The sequence below is a fragment of the Thamnophis elegans genome, chromosome 15 (assembly GCF_009769535.1).
Source record: "Thamnophis elegans isolate rThaEle1 chromosome 15, rThaEle1.pri, whole genome shotgun sequence".
Classification (NCBI taxonomy): Eukaryota; Metazoa; Chordata; class Lepidosauria; order Squamata; family Colubridae; genus Thamnophis; species Thamnophis elegans.
Window position 1 is genome coordinate 29,697,538 of NC_045555.1, and position 19,283 is coordinate 29,716,820.

Sequence of the window (19,283 nt, forward strand, 5' to 3'; positions counted from 1 at the left end):
TCTTTCCTGCCTTCCTGACATAATTAGCACTGTAAAGTGGGGGAAACAAAAAAACTGTTGGAAGGATATTTCTTCCAACAACCGGTTCATCGAACTGCTCAAAAAGTTAACACTGGTCTCCCGAACCAGTGGGAAGCAGCTGAATCCATACCCCTTTTCTTGTGATGGTCTTCAAATATTGAAAGGATGCTCTCATGTCTCTTTTTGTCCTCTGTTCTTTAGGCTAAACATGACCCAGTTCCAACCCTCTATGCTGTATAACCTCCCTTGTTATTGTGGAAAGAATTTTATTTTAATAATCAGTAGTGATCATAGGATATCTTTTATTCCAAATTAACTTTATTTCTGTCACTATCTCAGTTATCCCTTAACCATTAACACAAATCCATGATCCATTGAGATTGAAAATTCTGGCAGATACATTGTGACTATTAATTGCCAAATTGCACCTCTGCTAAGCTATCACCTGACAATAGCAAAACCAAGTACCAAAACCAAAAGTAATTAACCAGACAAAAAATCTGTTCAATCACACTTCCCACAACCAGAAACAGTCTGCCCAGACAACATCTACGCCAAAAAAGGCAAGCCAAAGACACCAGGAAGGACAATTAAAATTGACCTTTTGACTGAATCACACACTAGAACCAGCACATACACCCACACACCCCAAGCCCACACCAAGGGCCAGTCCCCCTTATAAAACAAAGACTCTGTACCCCATTTCTCTGTAGCTGCCCCAGGAGCAAACCTCTTTGCTTTTGGGAATAAATGGATTGCTGCTGGTGCTTGGAAAAGGAACCCAGAACATTTTTTAACATTATACATGCCTTTGCTTCTGATGCACAGGTCAGGTTCCAGACAGGTTTCAAAGAACCAGGCTTCAGGATATGTGGCCTGCAATATGAATTGTTAGAAAACAGTCCAGTCAGCATTAGGGGGAGGGGTGGGCACGGGTGGGGCTGTTTAGACAAAGAGGGAAAGAAGCTTGGAATGGAAACCAAGAATACTGCCCTTGCAGGGAGGACTGGTGGCTTTGAGAGGCCTATGCAAGAGGCAGATTCAGTCTTTCAAGAGTCACTGCATCAAGAGCAGAAAGGAGATTGTGCTGCAGCTTTGGCTCTCTGCAATGAAGCTATATGTAAGTATTTATTAACTGCTTCAGCTTACTCTGTTTTGTACAGCATATATTAATATCTATTAACATAACCTAAGTTAACAGAACTAACTGTTTAATGCAAACTAACAGAAGGGGGGCTGTAAAATATGTCTTTTTCTGGTTCTTTGTTATTTCTTTCTTGTAATATCAGAATATACTATTCTTTTTTATTACTGGGCTCCTTCTGTTGAAAGCTGAGAAAGGCAGATGAATTCTTGATGGCACCTGTCTGCTAATTGTGCTTTCCTGCATTTTCCCCTGCACATAATTTTCTCAGTTCAGAAACTGGTTTATCAAAATGTTTTAATTCCCAAAGTACAGCATGAAGTTGCTCTATCAGACAAAAAAGCAAAATGTATACAGTTGTTGAAATAACAAGAAGATGAGGAAAAGGAGGGGTCATTGTTTAAATATGTGCTGTGACTTTTGGGAATTTATGCTGCTGCATTTTTTTTTATTTTCATATCTCATATTTTGATTGGCTCCTTCCCATCCTCCATTCTCTTCTTGCTGGTTAGCGAGGCTGCAGACAAACTGGCTTTGGATGATTAACAACATTTGTTTCTAGAAATCTGCTCCAATGGATTAACAAAACAATAAAAGCAAAAGCAGACTTCAGGAAAGCTTTGCCAGCAAATGTCTCACCTGGCTGCTTATTGGGTTTCAGCTAACTGGGACTAGAGACAAGTATTTGGATTTAAATGGTTAGTTACATGAGGGTTACAGTGACTTAAGTCACCAAGGACATTTCATTAAAAACCATTTAAAATCTTGCTTAATTTTACTATTTATTTCTCATTAACTTATTTGGACATGTAGCTAACCTGAAAGAGATGCATCCTTGTGAACTTTTTCATGGCAGTATTTGCATGTTCCTTTTTATTTTTTGTTGCATCATTACTTTTTTCTCTCCTTCCCCCGAGTTTTGTTTTTGTTTCTGCTATGTTTTCTTTTGCTTTTTAGCTAAACTAAGACTTGCCATGCATGATGCCAGCTCTAGCACTCAGAGCAGAGCCCTAATCGATAAGAAGCTGCAAATCTATGTCCGAAAAGAGCGGAGCCTTCAAGATCGCATGCAGCAACAGCAACCTGTACAACCGCCACCCACCTGCCACCCACCCCGGGCGGCAACATGACCCAATCTACAAGGTAGACTAAAAAAAATATTGCAATACTCCAGATCTGAATTGGGCCTGATCTGGAAAGAAGCATTGAACAATAAGTTTCCCCTGTTGTATGAAAACTTAATTGTTTTACCCATGAATGATAAAGAACATGATGGACTCGCAAGGTAATTCTAGAATGAACCTCAGGTATATAATATTTAACACCTGATGCAGGGTTAGTATCTACAGTATGGATCCAGCTGGGAAGTAACAATATGATTGGGAAACTGTTAACCACATACATTCAAAAAGAAGAAGGCATACATATTACTCCACAAAAATTATGTGTGCCAAAGTTTCCTGTGAAATCTTTAAAAGATCACTACTCCTTCGGTTCTTTCTATGTTGTTTGTTTCTATTGCTTAAAGTGGGCATAAGTTCAGGATAGGTATCTGTATCTGCCATTAGCAGTTTTTCTGAGCTATTTTAGGATTTTAGAAATGTATGTAAATTTATTTTTAAAAAACCTGAAATATCACATTGGCATAAGTGTTCAGACCCTTCACTCAATACTTTATTGAAGCATTTTGGCAGAATTACAACTTTGAGTCTTTTTGGGTATGACACAAGCTTTGCACACCTGGAGTGGGGATTTTCTGCCATTCTTTCTTGCAAATTCTCTCAAGCTCCTCAGTCAGGTTGGATGGCAGTCATTGATAGATAGTCATTTTCAGGTCCCTCCAGAGATGTTCAAGTCAGGGCTCTGGCTGGGTCCTTCTTAGGACATTCACAGAGTTTGCCCTAAGCCACTCCGGTGTTATCTTGGCTGCATGCTTAGGATTGTTGTCATGTCAGAAAGTGATCCTGAACATTGTAGAACAGGTTTTCATTGAGGATAGCTCTGTACTTTGCTCCATTCAGCTTTCCTTCAACCATGACCAATCCCAGTCCCTGCTGCTGAAAAACCCCCATAGCATGATGCTACCACATGCTTCACTGTTGGGGTGATATTGGACAAGTGATGAGTGGTGCCTGGTTTCCTCCAAGCATAAGATTTAGAATTGAGACCAAACAGTTCAATCTTAGTTTAATCAGACCAGAGAAACGTGTTCTTCACAGTCCTTCAGATGTTTTATTTTTTTCAAATTCCAAGAGGGCTTTTGTGTTTTGCATTGAGGAGAGGCTTCTGTCTAGATGCTCTGTCATAAAGCCCAGATCAGTGAAGGGTTTTTTTTTTTTTTTTTTTGCAGTTGTTTTTGTTTTGCAGTTTGTCTGTCCCATCTCTATACAGGATCTCTGGAGCTCAGAGTTACCACCAGGTTTCTTGGTCACCTCTCTTACTAAGGCCCTCCTCCCCCCCCCATTGCTCAGTTTGACCAGGTGACCAGCTCTTGGAGGAGTTCTAGTTGTCCCAGGCTTCTTCCATTTGAGAATTATGGAGGCCACTGGCTCTTAGAAACATTCAATGTTTCTTAATTTTAGACGAGGGGGCAGACCTGGCATGTATTACTGAGACATGGCTGGGCACGGAGGGAGGAGTCCCCCTCGTAGAGATGTGCCCAGACGGATTTCAGGTGCTTCATCAGCCGAGAGCCCAGGGAAGGGGTGGCGGTGGGATTGTAGTCCGGGAGTCTTTAGCACCTCGTAGGCTCCCTGCTCCGGAGCTTGTCAGGTATGAGACCCTACTGGTGAAGCTGGACCTCAAGGGTCAAGTGGGTCTGCTGCTAACGTACCTGCCTCCCAACTGCGTTGCAGCAGCCCTCCCCTCGCTCCTTGAGTCAGTAGCCGAGCTGGCAGTTGAGTTCCTAGGCTTATGGTTCTGGGGGACTTCAATTTGCCTTCGCTCGGTGAACGCTCTGATGGAGCGCAGGAGTTCATGGCTTCCATGACAGCCATGGGCTTGACCCAGGTAATTCGAGGCCCAACTCACTCAGCGGGTCACACACTCGACCTCGTATTCCTCTCGGAGCAGTGGAGTTATGATCTTGGTCTGAGGGGTAATGAGATCATACCCCTGTCGTGGTCAGACCACTGCCTACTGAGGCTAGACTTCCGGAGGCCAAACCCCCACCGTAGGGAGGAGGAACCGACCAGGTGGTTCCGCCCCAGGCGACTTATGGACCCTGTAAGGTTCCAGACGGAGCTTGGGGTTATTCCTGATACTCTCGCCCACAGTTCGGCGGAGACTCTTGCTGCTGCCTGGCACTCGGCAGCGTCAGAGTCTGGACCGGATTGCGCCACTACGGCCCCCGGGTCAGCGGCTCCCGGAGGCCTCCTTGGTTCACCGAGGAGCTCCGGGAGATAAAGCGCCGGAGGAGACGCCTAGAGCACCAGTGGAGATCCGATAGGTCCGAACCGAACCGAGCACTTTTGACAGCATGCACCAAGGAATACATCCGGGCATTAAGAACAGCTAAAAGAACAACATTGCCACCTTGGTAGTGTCCGCCGAGTCCCGCCCAGCCGCCCTGTTTAGGATAACCCGCTCCCTCCTAAATAGGAGGGAGACGGGGGACCCCTTACAGGGTAGGGCTGAGGAGTATGTTCAGTTCTTGGCGGACAAAGTTACTCGGTTTCAGTCGGACCTGGACTCCACCCGCAGATCCAGCCGAGACACAAGGGAATGACTTGGCAGACCATCTCTGGGTTGAGTTTCAGGATGTTGCCTCCGGGGATGTGGACAAGGCTATGCGAGCTGTGAGTGCCTCCACCTGTATACTGGACCCGTGTCCCTCCTGGCTGGTTGCCAACAGCAGTGAGGTGACACGAGGCTGGATCCAGGCGGTTGTTACCGCCTCTCTTCGGGAGGGGCACTTTCCCACCGCGCTTAAGGCGGCGGTGGTGAGACTCCTGAAGAAACCGTCCTTGGATCCAGCCGTCCTTAATAACTATCGTCCAGTCTCCAACCTCCCCTTCGTGGGGAAGGTTGTTGAGAAGGTGGTGGCCTTCCAGCTTCAGCGTACCTTGGAGGAAGCTAACTATCTTGACCCTTCCAGTCCGGCTTCAGGCCCGGTTACAGCACAGAAACGCTTTGGTCGCATTGACCGATGATCTCTGGAGAGCCAGAGATGGAGGCCACGCATCCATCCTGGTTCTCCTTGACCTCTCAGCGGCTTTCGATACCATCGACCATGGTATCCTTCTGCGACAACTGCGGGAGGGGGGTGGGCGGCACTGTTTTGCAGTGATTCTTCCTACCTCTGGACAGGTCGCAGTCGGTGTCGGTGGGGGGGCAGAGATCGTCCCCGAGGCCCCTAACTTATGGGGTGCCGCAGGGTTCGGTCTTATCCCCCTGCTGTTTAACATATACATGAAACCGCTGGGCGAGATCATTCGGAGGCACGGGATAAAATACCATCAATACGCGGACGATACACAGTTGTATCTGTCCGCCCCGTGCCAACTCAATGAAGCGGTGGACGTGATGAACCGGGGTCTTGAGGCTGTTAAAGACTGGATGAGAGCTAACAAACTGGTACTCAACCGGACAAGACCGAGTGGCTGTTGTGTTTTCCTCCCAACAATTCGGCCGACGTTCCATCACTCAGGCTGGGGGGTCAAAATTTATACCCCTCAGACAGGGTCCGCAACTTGGGAGTCCTCCTGGACCCACAGCTGAGTTTCGACCATCACTGTCAGCTGTGACCAGGGGGGCATTTGCCCAGGTTCGCCTGGTGCGCCAGTTGCGGCCCTACTTGAACTGGGAGGCCCTCACAACAGTCACTCGAGCCCTTGTGATCTCTAGGCTGGAATACTGCAATGTGTCTACATGGGGCTGCCCTTGAAGAGCATCCGGCGACTTCAGCTAGTCCAGAATGCAGCCGCGCAAGTGATTGTGGGCGCACCACGGTTCGCCCACATAACACCGATCCTCCGTGAGCTGCGCTGGCTACCTGTTGATCTCCGGGTGCACTTCAAGGTCCTACTTACCATTCATAAAGTGCTCCATGGTAGTGGATCTGGCTATTTGAGGAGACCGCTTTCTGCCGATTACCTCCCTTCGTACCATCAGATCGCATAGAGTAGGCCTCCTCCGAATCCATCCGCCAGTCAGTGCCGACTGGCGACTACGCGGAGGAGAGCCTTCTCAGTTGCAGCTCCGACGCTTTGGAACGATCTCCCCATGGAGATTCGTTACCCTCACCACCGTCCAGACCTTCCGCACAGCCCTCAAGATCTGGCTATCTGTCAGGCCTGGGGATAAGACTCTGACCTCGCCCCACCCGAATTAATCTTTATAATCTCAAAGATCCTTGCTATCCCTCTATGTTTGTGTAGTCTGCAAATTTGATATTTTCTAACCACTCATCCAAGTTATTTATAAATACGTTCAAGAGTGGAGGTATAAGAATGGAAATCCATATACCAATTGGCATTTCCCTCAATTTTGACACAGGGCCATTTGAATTAATTGGGTGGGATGGGTGAGGGCAATCAGTCAGCCATGTTTTTAACCCATCTAATGGTAGCATAATCCAGCCCATTCTTATCATCTTCTCTACAAGAATTTTACGAGAGCCTTTGCCAACTACTTTGTTGAAATGTATCACATTCTTATGGCCAATTAAATCAGGTTCATTTGATGTGATTTATTCTTGATAAACCCATGCTGGTTTCTAATAAACAATGTTTGTTCGTTTTTTAAAATTCTTCTTAATAACCCATTCTAGTTGAAGTTGAGTTCCTGCAATTGGTACATATATATAAGATGCTAAACAAACCATGGTGCTGACAAACTGCCATCTGGTATATCCTAAAGGGGTTTTTTTAGTTTTAATAAATATTGGAAGATTATTCTAAATAAATCTTTCTGCTTGTTGGGTATAGTTATTTTGCTATTAATTCTGTTTTTTCTACCTTAAATTTCCAAAAATAGGAAACTACTATGTTTTGGCAGTGCAATGAAGACTTTTCTGAATGACTATAAATAATGGTTTGAAATCTATATGTAGGATATAGGTCCGTGATGGTGAACCTTTAGCACGCGTGCCACAGGTGGCACGCAGAGCCATTTGTTAGGGCGCGCGAGGCGCTACCCTGTCAACTGGCCAGCTGACTTCGACCTTCTTTTGAGGTTATTTTTTGCCCTCCGGACGCTTCCTTGAAGACACCGGATGGCAAAAAACGAGCCCTACAGGCAAACCAGAAGTTTGGGAATGGACTTCTGGTTTGCCCGTAGACCGTTTTTTCGCCCTCCGGAGCCTTCAGGGACCTTCAGGAGGCTTCCCTGAAGGCTCCAGAGGGCGAAACTAGGTTCCCCATAGGTTCGTTCTTTGCCCTCCGGAGCCTTCAGGAGGCTTCCCTGAAGGCTTCGGAGGGCAAAAACCAGCCCTATGAGCAAACAGGAAGTGACTTCCAATTTTTTCGTAGGTCCATTTTTCTCCTTCCAGAGCCTTCAGGGAAGCCTCCTAAAGGCTCCAGAGGTCAAAAATCAGCCCTAAGGGCACAATTCCCGAACTTCCAGGTTCCCAGTAGGTCAATTTTTCGCTCTCCGGAGCTTTCAGGAAAGCCTCCTGAAGGCTCCAGAGGTCAAAATCGGCCCTACGGCAAACCGGAAGTCACCATTCCCGAACTTCTGGGTTCCCGTAGGTCTGTTTTTTGCCTTACGGAGCCTTCAGGAAGATCCTGAGGCCTTTGGAGGGCCGTCAGGGGTGGGGAGGCTGTTTTCGCCCCTCCCCAGTCTCCTAGCAAGCACTCTGGGGCCTGAGCAGGGTGAAAAAACTGCGCCTAAAGCGGGGGGTGGGATTGTTTGCTGGTCGCGGACGCATGTGTGGGGGGTCGTACACACAGAATTATGGGTATGGCACGCCCACACACAACCCACTTTGCTCCCCCTGAAAGATTTTAGAACCAGCAATACTTTCTTCATAAGCAAAAGAACTAGCTGAATTTTTCCCTACCTTGTTCCTTTTTTTTACTGTATCTTAAAGAGAGCTGGATGGAAACTTTATGCAATTTTGTGTTAGCTGTGTTTTTGTACCAAATTGTTTATCATAATAGTATCTTCAATATTTATCACAGTAGTAACATGATAGCCAATAATAATAAGAATATGACCTTAAAGCAGAATTCTAGCAAACTATAAATCAGGATCAGATATACATTATTAGCATTTCATTCGGATTTTTTTGTTTACGATTTTACTTTACTGTGTAAAGTCACAGTTGCCAACTCTTTAGAATTGAATTCTTCCCAAGAACCTAGTATATGGTATATGTGCGGGTCCCGGCAGTGTGACCTTTTGCAATGACAGAGGGAAAGATTTTCTAAGTGGCAGCCAAGATTATAGCTACTCACCAGTCATGGTTTAGGCTGATTGGCATTTTTATTCACTTATCAAATCCTCCCAAGGATTTGGAATAAGCAGATGTTGTTGTTTGTTAAGTTGTTGTTGTTATAATATAGGAAAATGACTAGTTTAAGAATTTTTTTGGGTGGTTTCCACCTTCTCCTAGTATTGTTCTTTTTTGCTATTTAGTAAAATGCATCTCAGGGTCAGGGACTAACATGCATCATTTGGAGAGCAATGAAGCAAAACGTTTGGGCCAGGGTGCACATGGCCAAGATTTTTATTTCTTTAATACTCTCCTTTTCAAACTAATGTTAAACTAATTTTTACTAACTGTGAACCAGTTTGGTTATAGTGGTTAAGGCACCAGGCTAGAAACAAGGAGATCCTGAGTTGTAGTCGCACCTTGGGCACAAAGTGTCCTTGGGTCAGTCCCTTTTTTTCAGCCCCCAGGTAGGAGGCAATAAAAACCACTTCTGGTGTCTTACCAAGAAACTGAAGCTGCTGCCAGGAATCAACACTGACTGGAAGGCGCAAACAAACAAAAAAAGCTTATATTATTATTTCCCTATGTTGCTTACCTCAAATGGCAGGACACCATGTCACTGATTAACAGCTAGCATGGTGGTTGAGAGGTTTGGAGACCCTGGAAGTAAGTTGAAGGGAGAAAATTGCTTAATCTCTTCAATACCTTTTGCCCTACCATAAAAAGTCCTAATTGCCAAAAGTATATGATATTACCTCAGTTTTCATAATTGTCCTTGTGGTTTTGGTCAAGGAAAAAAACTCCACACAACATATATTTATTATTACAACCTCTGTTTTTTCTATGAAGGGTTGTGATATTTATAATAAGTGGAACGCTTATTGAAAAGGAAAAGTTCACCAGTGTTTTGTCCACAGCAGTTGAGGCGATTGTGTAATTTAAATGTACTAAGTTGTAATACAATATACATGAAAATAAGAATCATATAAATAAACTGATTTCCCCATACTATTTTACGTATTATATTGCAGACGTTATAAATACTATTTTAGAAATAAACATAAGAATGTTATCTAATTAATATTAGTGTATACATTCATGTAGTCACTATTTCTCAGTAGACATTGATTGCATCATATTTGTAAGTGGTTGGTGTTTTTGAATGTTTACAGATGGTAAAAATATTTTAAAGGGGAAAAGAGGGAAACCAGTTCTAAAAGAAGATAATGTAATGTGATAGACCAGGGGTCATCAACCTTTCAGACCTCAGGGACCACTAAATTCATAATTTTAAATCCAGCAGACCACTAATATGATTTTTTAAAAAGATACATAGCATTTAGTGCAATATAAAAATGCAAATAATTTTCCCGTGGACCACCAAAATTTTCTCATGGACCACCAGTGGTCTACAGACCACTGGTTGGTGAGCACTGTGATAGACTCTATTCCTGTACAGTAAAGAATTACATGTTCTTAGTCCATGATGCGGATATTCTCCATTTGACTCATCTTCAAAACTTCAAGTGTATTAAGATACATACATTCTTGAGGTTGAAATTGTTGATCATTGGTGGAACTCTTCAATGAAAAATTATTTTGACCAAAATAGATAATTGTTCTTGTGCCATTCTGATACCAGAAAAATTCTTATCAGGTTAGCAACTATGTGTGCAACCATGCAGTAATTTTACGCTTACGGATACTTGAAAGCAGAAAACACTGATTAAATATGTACCTTGTTATCTTAGTAGATTTCAACTTAGCCTAATATTTCTAATTAAGAATCATCAGTCACTGATGATGATTTGATGTGTGTTTCAGTAAGCAGACTATCCCACTCCAAGTACTGCTGAAACAGAAGAGAGTGCTGGAACCCAGCAAAGAAGCAGCACCTGGGCCAAGAGCCCACCGTCCATCCACTTGCTTCCCATCCTGAAAAGAAATCATCACATTCCATGCCCATATTTCAACCCCTTCTTGAGAACAGCCTGCACTTTCAAGCTGCGTCTGTTTCGTTCAGTGATCAAGCTACTACTTTTCCTTTTAGACAACCCGGGTAGTGACCAATCCATTCAGACTAAGAATGAAATTGATGGTGATGTGAAACTTGCTTCTCCTAGCACTTTAAAAGATTACGAAGATCACAACAGTAATGTTAAGGTCAAGAACCTACATAATGCAGCATCTCCTCTCATCCCCTACTGCAAATGAATTTAACTATAACAAACTCTGAATCATTACCTACACTCTTCTCTTCTTCACCAACATCAGAAACTCCACCTGGCAAAAAAGGCCTACGTAATCCACTTTTCAATTCAGGGAGCATTTCAGAATGGCCTAGTGCTGCTCCACCTAGGGACTATCATGGTGCAATATTGCCTTCTCTTCCCCCTCTGCCTCATGGTGCTCCAGAAGAATTACAGACGACTGGGCAACTTGAGGTAAACAGTGATGAGAGTTTACATCATCCACAAGAACATGTCAGTGGGGATTCTTTGAAATCCGAAGGTGTAAGTAGCAAAAGGCACGTTCTTTCCATGCAGAACAGTTTCAGTGGTTGGAAGGAAATTTCCCAAGTCTAGATACTTATGAGGAAAAAAGGAAGGCAGCTACCTGTCATGATCAAAATGCTCCAAGTTACAGCAGGAATCCCACAGCAGTCATTTTTTACCTCAAGCTGTCAGATGTTGGAAGACAGGAGAATGGAATGGCACCTGCTGAAACGTTGGACTCAAGTCTTTCCAAAATTGAGTTGAGTTCTGAAGATGGTTTTAGTGCTTCCAACATCATTTCTGAGAGTTCTGATTCACATATAAAAGTCCTCTGTAACAAAGGGAAACAATGTAGCTTGAATCCCAAGTTATATCCAAGAAAATGCAGCTGTGAGGAAAAAACAAAATACACCAATTACAGAAATTCTGCTGGCCTGATTACATCTGTGCCTGTAGAGAGCTGCACAGACCATGTTACCAATTTTAGCACAGCAGTAACTCAGCATAAGAATGCCAGTTGGCTTTTGATACCTGGAAACAAATCACCTGTGATCAGTCAAAGAGCTTTTGGGGACTACCCAGTGCAGAATCAGGAAACGGTGCGGGAGGTTTCTGATCTGGAATCTCTGTACCAGGCGAGCATGCAAGTACCTCTAATGGGAAACCTGGACAATTCCAAGCTGGCACTGAACAAAACAGGTAAAATTATTTTATGTTATATGTGTTTTCTTAAGGGGGGAGGGGTGTCTTCACGTTCCTAATACCTTTATGTGAGATACAATTATGTGGGAATTTAGATTAATATTGAAAGGCCAGCACGTTTTTAGTTGCATAGGTTGACTGAGATTAATATATTAGGAGAAAATGTACTGCATTTCCTTAATATAAAGTATTTGAGCACAAATGGTTTTGAAACAAGGTTTGTTAAAAATGTGTCTATGTTACATTTAACAAACTATTTTGATGCTCAACTGTGTTATTCTTTATTTACTGTACAACATTTCTTAGGAAAAGAACATTGTTTAAAACTCTTCAAAAACTGACACCTAAATTGGAAACCAAAAATTTTGGGCAATAGTATGTTGTTGTGATATCTGATCCTCAGGGGAAAAGCCTTGCAGCAATTCTCTCTCTTTTATATGATCTCTCTGAAATAAAGTATATTCTCTTACTTTTCTATGTGGAATTGCTTTTTATGTAATTTAATCAATTTCCCTAAAATGAAATGAAAATAGAAAAGCTCACAACAAAGAAACTGACTTTAATTATGGTGAATATTTAAATGAATGATAAAGTGACATTGATTTCCCGTCAGTTATTACAAGCTTCCTCAATTTTCATGTTAGGGAAATTGATTATACCACATAAATGGAATTTCACATAGAAAATTAAGATGATATTTTTATTTCAAAAAGACCTAAAAGATCATGTAGATAGAACTTCAGTTTAATCCCCTTTCTTTTTTCCTTCCTCTTCTCCCTTGCATCAGCAAACTTGCCTGTAAAAAAACCATATAGGGGTCTGTCAAGAACAGCAGAACCTGAAAACAACATCTGTGGAAATATTGGTTCTCCAGATCCTAAGACACATGTAAGAATATACTAGAGTGGGAACTGGGTTATGGGAATGTTACTTGTACAGATGAAAAAAATGTAAGGTAATAAAGTAAAAATATTTTTACTCATGTTAACATTAAACATAGATAATAAACATATCAGATAGCGTGTACAATATCTCTTTTGTTTACAAGAGATTACTAGTAAGACCTTAGATACAGTAGCTGAATATTAATCCTATCTTTTTTTATTTTAAGTTTAAAATAATGGTTGTATGATAGATTTCTATAGCTACTATTGCAACAGATTACAATATAAAATGCATAACAATCTACCTTGAGATATTTATCAGAATTCATTCTAACAGTGAATTAATTTTAAACTTCCACAAGGCCAAAGAGTAAAACAGAATTGAGTTTCTACAAAAAAGTTCTATAAAGTAGGCACTGCCTTAGTCACTCTGCTGAGTATGTTCCATAAATCGGATATCGCCATTGGAAAAGCCCTCTCTCTTACAACCTTGCTTCATTTGCAGAGGAAAATCTCAGGTTCAGATCTGAAGAACTAGGTAGGAGATGCTTCTTCAGGTAGCTGCCTCAAAGCTGTTTAGGATTTAGAGTTTTAACATCAGCACTTAGAACTTAGTCCAGATGCACTCTGGTGGCAGAAGTACTAGGATGATCTAATTTTATTAACCAGCTCATTTACCCAATGTTCTGAACCAACTGATGTTTCTGGGATATTTTCAAAGACAACCTCACAAATGCTTTCCAGAAGTCCAAAAGGAAGTTACCAGAGCATGAATATCCATTGGAGAGCTATCCCTGTGGAATTCTATAGCTAGTAAATTAATCTTAAATGATAAAAAGCATTTTGAATCTCTAAGGCCTTTAGCTTTCCTATAACAATATTTTCAATGGCTTCAAATTGTATCCTAGCTCTCAATAGGCAGCAACATCTAGCAATTTTGGTCGACCCTTACCCAAGTTAATCAGGACTGGGCCACCAATAAATTCTAGAGTTGTATTTTATATGAGAAGTTGAAGAATATCTGGAAGACCATGACAAACCACTTCAATACTGATGCCAAGAAACAACAGGAACATGTTAATTAGCAGTCAAACTTAATTCAAGGAGATCTTTACATTTTTATAAAGTCTAGGAGTAACAAGTTGAGAAAGCAAACATCTGATTTTTCAAGCCAAACAGGTTATACAGGTGTTCTCAAGAAATCCAAAGCAATTGGATCAGATAAGATCTTGGAGTTAGCACTAGCTTTACAACAAATGGAGAAGAGTAAGGTGTCAGTTGATTCTGACACTGAAGATTTGCAGCTGCATACTGAATGCACATGTTTGTCATTGGCAAGATTTAGGGGAATCCTTAGTTTTCAAATTCTCAGTCTTATGTGGGCCAACTAATTCTTAACTCTAACAGTTTGTACATAGCAGTACCTTGCCTCTTTAGGACCCAGGGGGATATTCCACAAAGTTATTTTTGTATACTACTGCATTTTCTCCACCTTTGCTTGGCTTCGTTGCTAGAAGTAAACCTGGACTTGTTTGTTTTAACCAAGCTAGTGTGCTAGACTCTAAAAGAACTAATTTTAACAAACTCAGAGTTTGGGAAGGATTCCATGGTGAAAATTTTAAAGGGGAAAACAACTCAAGAAGTTTGGGAAACTTCCAGTTGACGTTTGCAGCGAGAACAGGTGGAAAATAACGAGCCCCGCGAAATTCAGCCAGTAATCACTGTCGGGAGACCCCATGGGGTCACAGCCACCTTGGAGGGGCAATGAAGAAAGGAGAGGCACTTTGCTAACCACGAGGAACCCGCAATTTCCTTCTAAGGTCTGAAGCAAGTTCTCCTGAACGACAGCAAGGACAACCACCATTTTTTCTTGGCAGTCACAGAAAAATGAATTTGTGCAGGAGCGAAATTGAAGAAGAACAGTGTGATGGCTGAGTGAGAAATTTCTGGGTTTTTTAAAACTTCTGTCAGAAATGCCCCTTATCTAGAAAAGATTGATCAACAGTGGGGCTGAAAAAGAAGGGGGTGGTTTTGTCAAGCTTCCACCCTCTGAAATAGTGGCGCATAAGCGCAGAGCCGAAAGAGACCCGAAATAAGATACATAACTGTTTGATTATTTGGACACTATAAATGCTAAAAGAAGAAAAGCAGAATGGTCATCTAAGGATTTAACAAACTCTATTTGGATTAAAATTTGGTTCTGGAACTTTAAAAGAATATGGCATATGCAAAGCAAGCTAAGGGATAGGAGTAGAAGAGAAACAGTGCAACAGTGACATCTTCTGGCCAGAGTAAAACCCAGAGGGAAGTGTGAGAAAGTAAAGGGAAAAAAGAATTTAGCCCTGGAAACAGTGTTGCATAAGAATTAGATAAGCTGCCTGCATTTGGGATTTGTTTACTGAGAAAATTACAGAGAAAGTGAGTGGAAACAGTCTACATTGTAAAGACTGTAGCTCTTTGATTGGACACAGACACCAGCAGCTGTATAATTCAGCAACTGGAATTGGGGAATAATGGAGATTGCTTAAAAGATAAAAGAAAAATTCTACATTTCAGCGTTTAACACTTTTCACTGGAGATCCATACGAAATGAGTGGAACTGTAAAGAAGATGGATTTACTATCCCAAAATGCAATGGACATGATGGGGAAAAGTTTTAAGGAAACTATGGGAAAAATGGAAAATTCCATACAAGGGTTAATGAGCTAAAATCAAGTCGTCTAGGAAAATGAGGAGCTAACAAAAGAAAGAGAGGAGCCAATAAAAGAAAAGAAGAAGGGAAAAAGATAAAAAGGAGATAATAATAATGATGGATGAATTAAATCAGGGGGAAAATATAGTAAGAAGGTTGGATGATATGATTGAAAGGAAGACAGGGGCTGGGATAAAAGTTAGACAGTGGAAGAAGATAGAGATGGGAGGAATATTTAGACCAAACATCCCAGAAGTAGATATAGATAGAATTAGAGATATAAGGGAGAAATACGGGATGCAGGCCACAAAAAGCATAGCAACTAAAACATCGAGTGTGCAATAGACAATGGTTAGGGGGAAGGAGCTTGGGAAACTCTGAAGAACTTAGCACAACACCACTGAAAAATAAAAACAGGAAATCCAAAAAGAAACCATCATAGTTGCACAAAGATCTCTCGGATCAACTGAAAGACAAAAGGCTAAGTACAGAAAATAGCCTGAATTTGCAAAGATGAAGTTAGAAAAACTAAGGCTCAAAATGAAGTAAAACTTGCAATGAATGTCAAAAATAATTTAAACGTTTCTTTCAACTTATAAAAACAAGAAAAAAATCAAGGAAATAATCAGTCCACTAATGGGAGAAAATGGTAATGGGTAGTAAAGGGAAAACATATTTCTTAATTCATTCTTTGTATCTTTCTTCACGCAAAAAGAAAATATAGCTCAGCCTACCAAAAACAAAACTGTAAAAAACAGACTCTGAATACAAATTAGAATAGGAAAGCAAATGAGATGAGAATACCTGTTCGCTCTAGACAAATTCAGATCACCAGGACCTGATGAATTACATCCCAGAGTTCTGAAGGAACTGGCAGACATGATCTCGGGACCATCTTTCAAAGATCCTGGAGAACTGGGGAACAGGATTGTCCCAAAGGTGCTGAAGAACATTTTGACTCTTCACCCAAGTGGCTTCTGAAAGGGGGTAGCCCTTTCACTGTCAGGCCTGGAAGCCATCTTTTACATTGGGCTTTTACATTGGGGTGTTACTTGGAACCCTGACATTCACTATACTAAATACTGTAACCTTCCCTCGTACAGTCTAGAATCCAGGATTCTTCTTCATAATGAGTCACTGCGATGGGACCTGGGGCTTCCTGAACTACTAGCCTTTGCTCCAAACCTATTACCTGCTTTAATAGACTATTGTGGAGAACCAGGTGTATTTTCCCCAACAGGCGTGGGAGTTTCACCGTGACTGAGTTAAGGGTTTTTACAATGGGAAAAGGTCCTATAAACTTTCTCTCCTATGTGAAATCTTGCTCAATAACAGTAACTGTGAAAGGGATCTTGGAGTTCTAGTAGACATTCATCTAAATATGAACAAGTGTGCAGTAGCTGCCAAAAAAGGCAGTGCAATCCAGGATAGATAGAGTGATAGAATCAAGCTCATATGAAGTACTAGTACCGCTTTACAAAGTCTTAGTAACCTGGAATACTGCATCCAGTTTTGGTCACCCTATTATAAAAAATATGTTGAGATTTTGGAAAGAGTGCAGAGAAGAGCAACAAAAATGATTAGGTGCCTGGAGGCTAAAACATACAAAGAACAGTTGAAGGAATTAGCTATGGCTAATCTTGTGAAAAGAAGGGCCATGGGTGACATGATAGCAATGTTCCAATATTTGATAGGCTGCCAAAGAGAGGGGCCAATCTATTTTTCAAACGCCTGAAGGCAAGACAAGAAACAATGGATGAAAACTAATCAAGGAGGAATCCCACCTAAAACTAAGGAGAAATTTCTTGACAGTGAGAACATCAACCAGTGGAACAACTTGCCTTCTGAAATTGTGGTGCTTCATCACTGGAGGCTTTCAAGAAAAGCCTGTATAATCACTTTTCAGAAATGGTATAGAGCAGGGGTGTCAAACGCACAGCATCACATTGTCATGTGACATATCACGACTTTTTTCCCCTTCGTTAAATCAGGGGTGGGCATGGACAGCGCGTGACGCATCCGGCCCATGATACCCTGGGTGACACCCTGGTATAGAATTTCCCGTTTAAGCAGGGGTTGAACTAGAAGACCTACAAAGTCTCTTCCAACTCTGTTATCCTTTACCTTCAGTTCTTCCTTTCCTTCTGATGAGGAATCCTGTTCCACAAGTTTGATGAAAAAAACAACTTTAGCCTAAGAAATAATGCAATGCATGTAATGTATACCACCCACCTCTCAACAACTCTACACAGCTCACCACTCTCAAAGCAGATTCAACCTGTTAGTTAATAAAAAACTAAATGAATTCAGTCCATGATGTTCTGGAGTACTTGAGGACTGTGATTCTGTACATTCATTTACCATTAGGTTCTCTTTCTGAATGCAGTTGCCATATTCTGGCCAGGAGCCAGACGAGGAAACCTATAGTGCAGAGAACTTCCGTCGCATTGCACGCAGTCTCAGTGGAACAGCCATCACAAGCAGAGAAGAGAAACTTTCTTCTTTTCAGAATTCTGTAAGTAAAATGGGTTAAAAGGAAATTGTTTTTTTTTTAATAATATTTTTTAATTTTTCATTTAAAACAAATACAACATCCTTTTTTACATGCTATAGAAAGTGTATCAGTTGGTTACAAAAAGACTTTCGTGCATCTCTTCCACAGTCAACAAACATAATTCATATTAGCTTAAGTATTTTAAGTATCAAATATTTAAGTATCAAATATTCATAAATGTCACCATCATATCTCCATTTTCATTTGACTATAATTGTTTAAGCGTCATTCATCATAAAATATACCAAAATTTAATACATAACCACATACTGGCCTTTCAATTACTATTTCTAAAATCCTCCACTAACACTAAATCCTTATGCTGTTCTAGCTAAACATCCATAATATTTAATAACAAAGTTTTCTAATCCTCCTTTCCAAATCACTGTTTAAAGTTTACATCCAGTTTCCTTATGTTATACACATACATACATACATACATACATACATACATACATACATACATACATACATATATATATATATGTTGTTATTCTTATCCCTCCTTTATTTAATTATATCTTGTATCATAACATTTTCCTCTAATAATCAAAACTTTAACTGTATCTAACTTAGTTCTTTTATTATTGTTGTTGTTGTTATTGTTATTATTATTATTAACCTTTATGTATAATCCAAAGGGATTACTAATGTTCCTTACATGGGTGCCATTCAATATTCATATCCAATTATACTTATCATAACACTACACATTGTATACATTAGTAATATTATCAGTTATTTATTTAAACTATATCTATTGTCAATAAATTTCACTAAGTTTAACTAGTTTTAAATTATATTCTTCCGTCTATCAACCTGTATCTTTCCAATAGCAAAACAGTCTCATATCTTCTGCCATTTGTGGTGCCAGGCCTCTAATCATCTTCTTGATCACCTTTGTATAGACTCCTCTTAGCCACTCCTTGCTTATAAGATCTCTCATATAATCTTGATGCCCTCTTTCTGTTTCCTTATTCAGCTTATCTTTGATTGTCAGCAGTGTTATCAATGCTTTTGCTAATAGAATTTCTCTCTTTAAATCCATAGATTATTTGGTTTTTTTCTTCTTCTGTATCTTGCCCTCTGGAATAAATTTTCTCTCTATTTAATTCCTCTTTCAGTATTCCATTCTTTCCATTTTCAGAGACAAACCAATCACCATAAATATCAACAGGTTTAATCTATTTATATTCATTTTCCACTTCAATGTTTTGAGTTTTAACTACCACATTTTGCATTTGATAGACATCCTCAATTTCATCATATTTTGCTGTTATATGCTCTTAAATCTTCCAGTTTCTTCTCTATCCTTTCATATGTATTTGATAATTTCTGTATTTCTGAAAGAATCTTTTGCAGGCTTGAGATTTCTGTTTTCTTTAGAAATTGTGCCATTCTCTCAGCTAACAAACA

General features: G+C 40.8%; 1 protein-coding gene across 1 annotated transcript in view; it reads left to right on the forward strand.

Moving 5' to 3' along the window:
* USP54 (ubiquitin specific peptidase 54) overlaps positions 1–19,283 on the forward strand; it is a 108,978-nt gene that overhangs the window by 82,541 nt on the left and 7,154 nt on the right. Inside the window, 10 exon segments of the mRNA XM_032231577.1 lie at positions 1,022–1,141; positions 2,123–2,278; positions 2,281–2,308; positions 10,365–10,431; positions 10,433–10,590; positions 10,592–10,749; positions 10,752–11,078; positions 11,081–11,734; positions 12,525–12,625; positions 17,700–17,828. Coding sequence (XP_032087468.1) covers positions 1,022–1,141; positions 2,123–2,278; positions 2,281–2,308; positions 10,365–10,431; positions 10,433–10,590; positions 10,592–10,749; positions 10,752–11,078; positions 11,081–11,734; positions 12,525–12,625; positions 17,700–17,828 — 1,898 coding nt within the window.